The 10,859-nt window shown below is 52.5% G+C and overlaps 1 protein-coding gene across 1 annotated transcript in view; it reads right to left on the bottom strand.

Moving 5' to 3' along the window:
• Positions 1 to 713: 713 nt before the first annotated feature.
• The window catches only part of ZNF710 (zinc finger protein 710), a 78,372-nt gene continuing 68,226 nt past the window's right edge, over positions 714 to 10,859 (bottom strand). Inside the window, exons 3-5 of the mRNA XM_011986336.1 lie at positions 8,978 to 9,169; positions 7,968 to 8,142; positions 714 to 3,255 (exon numbers count right to left, since the gene is read on the bottom strand). Coding sequence (XP_011841726.1) covers positions 3,086 to 3,255; positions 7,968 to 8,142; positions 8,978 to 9,169 — 537 coding nt within the window. The 3' untranslated portion in view covers positions 714 to 3,085. The remainder of the gene's footprint in view (positions 3,256 to 7,967; positions 8,143 to 8,977; positions 9,170 to 10,859) is intronic.

The raw sequence follows: 10,859 nt of genomic DNA, 5'->3' as shown, positions 1-10,859 counted from the left end.
TATAAAGTCCTGGCCAGGTGTGGTGGCTCATGCCTACAGTCCCAGCACTTTGGGAGGCCGGGAGTTTGAGGCTGTAGTGAGCTATGATTGCACCTGAGTAGAGTGAGACCCCATCTCTCAAAATCCCATCTTACAAAGTCCCTTTCCTAAATACTAGGGGGACTCCTATGGCTCCTAAAACCTGACCATTGCTGTAGACCGAGTGGCCTTGGAAGGGCTCTAGCCCTCCACCCACACTGGTGACCCCCCGCTTCCTCTTCCTGAGTAATGCCCTGAAACTCTCAGGGCTGTAAGAAGAAATGTGGACTGCTGGCTCCAGCAGGCCCAGCCCCTGGGAAGAAGCTCAAGGTTTCCTGCCTCTTCTTACCTGTCATCAGCACAGGGCTGGCAGCTCTGCTGAATGCAGCCTCCGAAGCCCAGCCTGGCATCGGGAGCTGGCTTCTTTCCTGAAGCCATGTGGGTGGGTAGGGAGGGGAAGCAGCTTTTCTCTACAAGTGCTGGGAATGCAGGGCTTGACTCTTTTGGGCCTGGGGCAGTGGCTGTAGGCGCCTGGCCCTGCAGGTGGCCATTCCAGTGCAGAGGATGGTCTCAGCCTCCCCTGGGCCGCCCCTGGAGAGCGCAGCCCTGCTGTGTGGGGCTGGGAAGTTTTGCTGAGAGTTCCTACTAGGGGTGAGGGCCAGGTCCCCAAGAGCTGGGGAAAGAAGCATTTGCAGTCACCTCACTAAAGAATATTCATTTATTTATAATTATTGCTAAGTAAACTTCTCTTTTAAACAGGAACATAAAAACACAGTAGGGCTTTGCACAAGTGGAATCTCTAAACAGTTGGTTTGTATACATGTCAAAATAAGTTAGAATGGAATTTGTCCAGGAGTTTCCAAGTCACCCGAGAGGCTATGCACCTCTTTTGAGAAGTGTAGGGAGGGGTGCAGACAGGAGCCTTGCCGAGACCACCCCCCAGCTCAAACTGTGAGTTGTGCTGTTTCCTCCTCCTAGCTTTGCCCAGGTCCAAGGCACAGGGCAGGGGGCGTTCAAGTATCGAACCTCACAGAGGGCCAGTGCTGACAGTGGGGCTGGGGGAGGGAAAGGAGAGCCCCACCCCGGGGGCCAGACCTTCTCCCTTCGGTTTCCAAGACCAAGGCCACTGCACTGGCAGGTGGGAGGAGGAGGAGGAGGAGGTACAGGGTTCTTTTTGGTACCAGGGGAGAAAGACGTTGTAGGAAGAGGTAGTTGCAGGGGATGATGCCTTCTGCTCAGCAGGAGAAAATGTCTTGTGCAGTGACGGGGTCACTGCCACCTGAGGGTCATCATGGCGGGCACCTGGGAGGTTGTGGGGCCTTGGGGTCTGGGAGCCACACTTGGGCCACCTTGTCCATCCTCAGTCCTGATCACAGTCACCCTGAGGCCTGGCTTGGTCCTTCACTTAAGGATCCAGCCTTGGGGGTGGCTGCGCTGCAGATTGGTTCCTCCCACCCGAGGCTGTTCCCCTCTCCGTGTTTCTAGGCTGAAGTTAGTGGCTTCATCTGTGCCTTTGGGGACGACTCCTGCTTGCCACTCCCCACTGAGGCCTCAGGAGGCAAGTGGGTGGGGGTCCGGGTGCCCTAGAGTTCCTGAATGTGATATTTCACTGCCCTGGGCCTGTCATCTCTGGTTCCAGGGGCAGGAGCTGGCGTGGGAACAGAGGGGAAGAGAGCAGGCGAGCGAGAGAGCTAGCTCTTGGCTGAGCAGAGTCAGCAGCCCTGACAGCCGAGGATGGGACATGGGATGGAACAAATCAGCAACTGCAGGAGCCAGGCAGGGGTGGAGGGCTTTCCAGCTCTGCTTTCTCCTGCCTCCCACCCCAGCCTGCTGAGGCTGCTGCCAGCGGCTGCACCTCCAGGGCCAGTGTGACAGTCCCCATGGAGCCCCGGTCCTGCCCGGCCAGGCTGCTCGGGGCGGGTGGGTAGGAAGGAAGCACGCACAGCACACGAGGAAGCTTATGCTTGGAAAAAGAAAATGCATCTCCATCAGAAAAGGTCATAGGTGACACACAGTTGGAAAGAAAAAAATAAGTTACCTTCAGAAGACCCCCTTTGCTCAAAAAAACCCTTGATTTCCCTCTGTGGGCTTCACTTTCCTTTTTTAAATACGTTGCTCTTTCCGGGGAGCTGCTGACTTGTGGTTATCCCCGTCGCAAGGTGGACACTGAGGAATAAGAAATGACTGCGGTCCCCCTCCCCCGCAGGTGGTCCTGGCCCTTCCCCAAGGACAACCCTTCTTGGTCCCCCGTGGTGCCCTCATTCCGCCCTGCTCTGCCCCATGCTTCTGGTTTTTGTTAGTGTGTGCCCGACGCAGGGCCTGTCCTGGCTTTGTTCCTGGTGGGGGCCCCCTGGTGAGGCGTTCCAGCTAGGGCCGAAGTGGATGACGTGTTGCAATCCACTTTAGGGACACCCACTTCCAGGAAGGGATGTAGGACAGGGGTCTTCTGGGGGCTGGGCTCCCCCCAGCTGTCCTGCAGGCCAGGGCCAGGGCCACGTGCATGCCTGGCTTGAAGAGCACGTGGGAGACCCCGGGAGGTAGAAGGCAGAGTGCCCTGCCTGGCAGTCCGTCGACAGGGCAGGGAAGGGGGCCTGGACAAGGGAGGGGTGGGCAGTACTGGCCAGAAGGGAGCTCAGACATCTTTAGAGGCAGGAGTTGGCCGTGACAAAGACATGGCTCAAGTGGTCTCTTCTTCCAGTGTCAGGACCCCTGAAGAGCTCTGCTGGGCCTGGAGAGACCCTGAGGGCCTGTGCCCTTGTGACCTGTCCCCAGTGGCCCCACTTCTCCCACCCCCATGGAAGCAGGCCAGGGAGACTCAGATCTGGGCCTCGTGTTCTCCTTCCCTTGCTGGGATGCCTGGGCCTGTGCTGGCTCACAGCCGGGGCCAGTAGTACAGTCTCCATTTGGTCTAAAGGTCCCTAGTGGTGCAAATGACTTGGGGAGGGAGGGCTCAGAACAGTGGGGCAGTAGCTTGTTTCTTGGCTGCAGGAGGTGCAGCCTGCAGCCCATGGGTCTCACCCCCATTCCCTGGCCCCCCTGGTCCCCGTTGGGGGTGGCCCAGCTTGTGCTATAGCACATTATAGTAGGCCATCTCTTTCATGGCCTGTTCAGTGAGGACACTGGCCTCGGCGCTGCTGTCCACGCTCGCATAGCTGTAGGCGTTTTCCTCAAAGTCTTCCATCTCCTGCTGGCCGTCGAGCTCAGAAGGGTCAGTGCCTGTCAGCTCCATCATGGGGTCTGTAAGAGAGGGCCACAGTCAGACCTGTCTACTGTCTCATGGGAGGAGCCAGTCACCCCCATGCAGGAAGCTGATGGCCTTTCTAAAGAGAGGGCTTCCCAGTCACAGCCTCCAGGAGCCTCAGCTGCCTCTCAGCCTTCCCACCCTCGGACGCCTCAGGGTCCTGTGGCTTCTAGCTGGGTCACCAGACCTAGGCCGTAAAGCTGAGTGTGGGGGAGTGGGTGCTATCGGTGAGGGCCCTTGTGAGAACTGCAGGCCTGGCCTTGAAGTCTTCTTTGGGTCATTCCTCTATTGACCCGTCAGAGTCACTAAGCCCTACTTATTTCTTCTCTGCAATGTTTCTCGTTGGCCATGGGAAGCTGCCTGCACATCACCTTTGCAACACTTATTAGCACCTGCTGCATGCCAGCCACTTCACAGGCCTCGCCTCATCCAACAGTCACAACAACCCCATTTAGCAGCTCAACAGGCTGAGGTTTAGAGAGGTGAATCAACTTGCCAAAGGTCACCCAGCACATGCTGTTGTTCTGAGCCACTGTGCTGCTCTGCCTTAAAATGCTGGAGGGTGCTGTTCCTCCTTTGGCCTCCTGCCAGCATCTGTGCTTTTCTATTGGTTCTAGCCATTGGTATCCTTGGGCCTGGCTCTCCAAGGGACAGACAAACACTCAGAGTAGGTTCATAAAGATATGTCAGGCAAAAACTCTGAAGAGGCCCCTTGGAATTTTGTAATTATAAAGCTCTTACAGGGGAAGCCCAGGGTACGATCTGGGGGAACTGGGAGGCTGGCAGGGGCTGTGGCTGGCCCCCAAAGTACATCTGGCCCTGTCTGCTGAGATGTGTGTGTATGGGGGAAACAGACCCCAGGCTGGGGGCAGCCCTAGCAGGTCTAAGGCAGGCTTTGTCAGCCTTGGCACTTAGGGCCATAATTCTTTTGTTGTGGGACTGTCCTATGCATTGTAGGATGTTTAACAGCATCCCTGGCCTCTACCCATGAGATGCCAGTAGCATCACCCCAGTTGTGACAACCATAAATGTCTCCAAACACGGCCAAATGTCACCTGGAAGACATACTCATGCTCAGTTGAGAACCACTGGTCTGAGGGTAATCCCATCCCTTGCCAATTAGTGGTTCAGGAATAGGCATGTGACCCAATCCTGTTGAGTAGGTCATGAGGAAAGGCCTGCTAGTAAGTTCTTAGCACCTTCTCATTGATGTCAGAGAGCTAAGGGGAGCAGGCTGTTACTCTTCCACTGGATGTGAACAAGGAAGCACACACCCTGACGGCCACTGGCAGCCATCTTGTGACCATGAGGATATTTGCAGCTAATGCTGTGGACAGAGGAAGCCTCACCCTGCTGTCACTGTTGGCGAGCTGAATCAGCCAGCTCTGAAGAGGGCCTAGACTTTGAGACATTTCTTTTCTTTCTACTTTTGACAAGGTCTTGCTCTTTTGCCAAGGCTGGAGTGCGGTGGTGCAATCACAGCTCACTGCAGCCTCACCTCAAAGCAATCCTCCCAACTCAGCCTTCCAAGTAGCTGGGATGATAGGTGTGTGCTACCACACCTGGCCTTGAGCCATTTCTTAATTTCCTTATTGTTTAGGCCAGTCTGACTGGGCATCTGTTATGTGTGCCTGTAGCATCTAACGCACTGTGAGTCTGCCGGACTTTACAAAACAAGGTCACGTGTCCCATATCTTACAGATTTGGGCTGTTTCTTCCCTCGGTCCTAGTGCCACACCCTCATGTTACATAGCTGGTTTTAAAAACAAGCTAAATAAAGCACCTTGGGAAAATTTCTGCCTGTGGGTCTCTGTACGCCATCCCCATTTTGTTTATCAAGTCTATTGGTCCTGTCCTGTGGGCCCCAGCGAATAGTCTGTAGCATTTTTTCTAAGGACATTGATCCACCTCCCCAAATGACAGCTCCATAGTTACGAGATTGTTCTGTCTAGAATGTATGCTGCCTGCCTTCTGCATACGCATCAAGCCTGGGCTTCCCAGACCAAGGCTGTATGTGGGAGGTGGGGACCTGGAGGCCAGTCGTTCCAGGGCCAATCGCTTCATTCTGTCATCTGGTACAGCCAGGGAATAGAGCAATTCTAAGCATCCCTGGTGACTGAGCTCATATAGAAAGAGGTTGTACCTTCACCACCCCTAGGAACAAGGTGTACAGGGATTGTCTTTTTTAAAAATCTTGTTTACAGGGGGCGGGGTTTTTGGTAAAAACTGGAAAACCTGCTAAACAAATTCTTTTTTTTTTTTTTTTTGAGTCAAAGTCTCGCTCTGTTGTCCAGGCTGGAGTGCAGTGGTGCAATCTCAGCTCACTGCAACCTCCGCCTCCCAGGTTCAAGCAATTCTCCTGCCTCAGCCTCCTAAGTAGCTGGGATTACAGGCATGCGCCAACATACCCAGCTAATTTTTGTATTTTTTAGTAGAGACGGGGTTTCATCATGTTAGCCAGGCTGGTCTCGAACTCCCAACCTCAGGTGATCTGCCCACCTTGGCCTCCCAAAGTGTTGGGATTACAGGCGTGAGCCAGTACACCCAGCCTAACAAATTCTAAAAGAGCTGTAACATTGACAGTCTCTTCATGGTCCCAGTTATTTCCAAAAGGGCATGGTCTGCTCTGCTTCCTTCTGGTGGGTTCGCAACAGGACAGACCCACAGGAACACAGCTGTCAAAATCTAATGCACATGGAATCACCCAAAGTGCTTTACAAAAATCCTGATCCCAGGCCACATTCCAGATCACTTACATTTGAACCTCAGGTCCAAAGTCAGGCATCAGCATTTAAAACATTCCTCAGGTGACTCCCAACATGCAGCTGATTTGCTCTGGAGTCTGGATCAAAGGTTCTCAATGTGAGGTCCCTGAACCAGCGGCCCTTTTGCTAGGAACTGGGAACTTGTGGGAAAGGCAGTGTCTCACACCCCACCCCAGACCTACTGAATCAGAAACTCTAGGGGTGGGGCCAGCACTTTGTTTCAACAAGCCCTCCAGGAGACTCTGAGGCACTAGTCTGGTCCAGTGTGTCTCAAGCTTGACTGTGCAACATATGGCCCAGAGATCTTTTTGAAGTGCAGAGTCTGATTCAGCAGGTGTGGGTGGAGCTGAGAGGCCAGCAAGATTCCAGGTGGGGCCGACGCTGCTCATCCTCCTACCACATTTTGAGTAGCAAGGAGCTACCAAGAGCAGCTGACGGGGTTTCATTCTCATCTACTAGAAGCAACCTTAATAGACAACTGAAAAACAAAACAAAATAACTGAGATACCTGTTTCTGCCAGAAAACCCAGGTCATTCACTGGTTAGCTGCTCCAAAACCAGAGTTAAGGCTACTGCAGCTGTCCCCTGCGTGCCTGACTGCATTCCAGTAAATAATCCCACGTGGCAAGTCGGCTCACCTGGTTACTGCCAAGGCATGTTCCCAGCTGGTGTGACTCAGAGGCACACCAGAATTTATTATTATTATTTTTTGGCGATAGGGTCTTGCTTTGTCACCCAGGCTGGAGTGCCGTGGTCCAATCACAGTTCACTGCAGCCTTGAACTCCCGGGCTCAAGTGATCTTCCTGCCTTAGACTCCCAAGTAGCTGAGACTATAGGCACACGCCACCACACCCAGCTAATTTTAAAATAGTTTTGTAGAGACCAGGTCTCATTATGTTGCCCGGTTTGGTATCAAACTCCTGGCCTTAAGTGATCCTGCTGCCTCGGCCTCCTAAAGTGCCAGGATTATAGGTGTGAGCCATCATGCCCAGCCAGAGCACCAGAAATAGCTCCAAACTGTAGAAGGAGCCTCCCTGTGGTACTGTCGGCTCCCTCCTTCCTGTGGAGTCTCCACAGCAGTCCCTCCCCACCATGAGGCCAGAGAGGCTAATAGCTTTGCTGTCACCCAACAGAAATGCCTTTAGTACTGACCACTGCTGGAGGAAAAGGCTACCGCTAATACTTGGCATGTTTTCTGACAGCCTCTGAAACTTCTAGGAACTGCTGAGGTGTAGGGTCCTCTCCCAAAATTTCTCCCAGATCTTAACGTCAGGCCCGTCTGGCCCTTTCATGAGTACGTGGCTTATCGTTTGTGGCAGGCACTTGTGAAGAGTGTGACTGATTGACACTTTTTTGTCTTGGTTGCTGGGAAGCTCAGATCTCCCCTCTGCATGTCCCTTCCCTAGGACCTCCCATGGTGTACTTGGGAGTTGGGACCTCACCTGGCTCTCCCTTATCTTTCCAGCTGCCATTTTTTCCCCTTTTTGACTTTCTTTCCCATCCACTTATTTGAAATATTATCTTGCGGTAACGAAATAAAGTGTCTGTCACCTCCTGCTGTGTTGTCATCTTGCATGAGCTACCTAACTTTACTGTTCTTCAGTTTCTGCATCTGTAAAATGACGATAATAACAGAGCCAACCTCGCTCTGAGGATCACGAGTTAATAAAGGCCTGGCACACAGTTAGCACTCAATAAATGTTAGTTATGATTTTTATTATATTGTTTACGTGAGCTCATTTAAGTCCTTTGAAGAAGACATAAATATCCCATCGTTATTGTCATCATGGCCCTCCAGGGTCCCCCCCTCTCCAGACCTGAGCCCATCCCAATGAAGTCTCAGCCTTGGCCAGCCTCCCCACTCCTCTAACTGGGCAGGAGGCTCCTGAGTGTGCCATGTTGGTATCATTCCTGCTCTGTCCATTGTGCTTGGCCCACCCACCTTGGCTGTCCAGGCCGATGTCCATGACGCCATGCTTGACCTTCATGTGCCGGCTCAGGTTGCCCTTGAGATTAAACTTGCTGGAGCAGTAGGGGCACTTGAAGGGCTTGCTGCCCGCGTGCAGGTGCATGTGACCCAGCAGGTTGTACATGCGGTTGAAGGACTTCCCGCACACCTAGAACACATCAACCCGGTGTCCTGAGCCTGTGGGGAACCTGCTTTCCCTGGACCCCAGCCCACTCCCACCTCTATGGCCAGGCCGGAATCCTATTCTTTTTTTTTTTTTTTTTTTTTTTTTTGAGACAGACTCTCACTGTTGCAGTGGCGTGATCTTGGCTCACTGCAACTTCTGCCTCCTGGGTTCAAGTGATTCTCCTGCCTTAGCCTCCTGAGTAGCTGGTTTTACAGGCATGTGCCACCATGCCCAGCTAATTTTTTGTATTTTTAGTAGAGAAGGGGATTCACTACGTTGGCCGGGCTGGTCTCGAACTCCGTACCTCGAATGATCCACCCACCTCAGCCTCCCAAAATGCTGAGATTACAGGCATGCGCCACCATGCCCGGCCCAGAATCCTGTTCTTTATGGACAGTTCTCTCTTTATGCTTTTCCATGTGACCCCAGACACCCGAGAGACAGGGACACAAGCCATCCATTGCGGGTCACTGCTCCTGTGGGTCTGCCCCACTTTCTCTGAGCCGGAGTTATCAGAAACCCAGGGCTTGGATCTCTAGCAGCACTAAGCCCCCAGGATGGGGTCCTTTCTCTGTGGCTGCGCCATGACCTTCACCCCTTCCCCAGCTCTCATAAAAACCCAACTTCAGCAGCTTTCAGGATCTGAATCCTCACCTGCCCTCCCAACCCCCAAAGCCCAGGCTAAGTTTCACCCAGCCGGGGCTCCTCTTGCCCACACTGGCCAGGCCAGCGCTTGGTGGGCCACAGCTGCTGCAGGCATGCTGATTCCAGGCCACCCTTGGGGAGGTCCCAGCCCTGGGGCCTGACGGCCTGGTACCTTGCATTTGAATGGCTTCACGGGCGAGTGTACAATCATGTGGGTCTTGAGGGTCTGCTTCTGCACAAAGGTCTTGAAGCAGATGTGGCACTGGTAGGGCCGGACGCTGGTGTGGATCAGCATGTGCCGCTTCATGTTTGCCTGTAGGGTGAACTCCCGGCCACACACCTCGCACTTGAACTCCTTCACGCCCTGTGGGGTGGGGGGTGATGGTCAGGGCCACCCAATGGCCACAGCCTCTGGCAGTGACCCTCGGTGGGGAGCCGGGTAGGTGCAGGGCCATAGCATCACAAAGGCACAGTTTCTGGGAAATGTCCCTTTTTGAGGGTATTCCAAAATAGGTAACACTTGTTTAAAACCACCAAAGAATGTTGGGGCAGAGCCACTTACTCCAGGAAGCCTTTCAGTAATAGACAGAAACAGGCTGTGCCTTACTGTAACGATCCAGATACCTGCTGTCTCCTGCCCCCAGGGTAGATGTGTACATAAGGTCTGTACTAGTGCACTAAGGCAAATGCGTGCTCATTCATTCATTCATTCAACAACCATTTACTGGGCACCTGCCCCAAGCCAGTACCACACTAGGCGGCAGGGGCCTGTGGTCAAGAAGACACAGGGTCTGCCTGCTGTCTGTGGACTGTTTCATCAGATCAAGGACATGTGTATGTGTTTTTATCTTCCGTGCTGTCTCTTGGTGGCCTTTTTGGTTCACAGACCCTTTTGATAATATGATTGAAGCTATGGACACCCCCCCAAAAATGGCACTTAGGTCTGTGTAGAATTTCAAAGGGTCTTAAACTCCTAGAGCCTATCCACTGACCTCTTGAAAGTGTTTTCCTAACTTCCATGGTGATAACAGCCACCTGTAGTTCTGTCCAACATACAGCCTTACAGGCCGCTCCCTGGAGGGTCTAATTTGTGGGGCCTGGGATAGGCCCAGGAATTTTTATTCTCAACAGGGCCCCCAGATGATTCTTATCATTGATGGACTTTGGGCTATTCACCCCCAGGAGACATGGATTCCAGGGGAAAACCCACTGGTTTGGACTGTGAACATGCTTTTCTATGGTTTGGAGGTCACTCCCAGAGCAGGACAGGGTGTTGTGTGCAAAGGGGTCCAATTTATTATCCATGAAGGAAAGTTAGGATAAAAGCTGGGAGCTGGGCTGGGCACGGTAGCTCACACCTGTAATCCTAGCATTTTGGGAGGCTGAGGCAAGAGGATCACCTGAGGCCAGGAATTCAAGACCAGTGTGGATAACACGGCAAGACCCTATCTCTAAAATTTGAAAAAGGCCAAGTATGGTGGCTCATGCCTGTAATCCTAGCACTTTGGGAGGCTGAGGCGGGAAGATCACAAGGTCAGGAGTTCGAGACCAGGCTGGCCAACATGGTGAAACCCCATCTCTACTAAAAATACAAAAATTAGCCGAGTGTAGTATACACCTGTAATCCCAGCGTCTCAGGAGGCTGAGGCAGAAGAATTGCTTAAACCCAGGAGGCAGAGGTTGCAGTGAGCCGAGACCACGCCACTGCACTCCAGCTTGGGTGACACAGTGAGACTGTCTCAAAAAAAAAAAAAAAAAAAGTAAAAATAAATAAATAAAAATTTATGGGAGTGTTTTTCTTTTTGATGAGTAAGTAATTTAGTAGGAACCCAATGGGACATGTGTCTGTGGTCACAGCTGCTGTCTTAACTGCTTGTTTGGTATAAAACTTTGTATTATAACTTAACAGTTCCCGTGTCTATGTCTCTTAGCAGCAGGGACTTGTGTTGTATACCCTCTTGACACACTGCAGATGTGTATGACCACCAGGGGGCCCTGCCATTCAGGAGTTTATTTTATAAAACACATGATGTGCACATTGTACAAATTTAGGC

Source organism: Mandrillus leucophaeus, unplaced genomic scaffold (genome assembly GCF_000951045.1).
Source record: "Mandrillus leucophaeus isolate KB7577 unplaced genomic scaffold, Mleu.le_1.0 Scaffold297, whole genome shotgun sequence".
In the NCBI taxonomy this organism is placed as follows: Eukaryota; Metazoa; Chordata; class Mammalia; order Primates; family Cercopithecidae; genus Mandrillus; species Mandrillus leucophaeus.
This window is presented reverse-complemented; position numbering and strand designations above follow the sequence as displayed.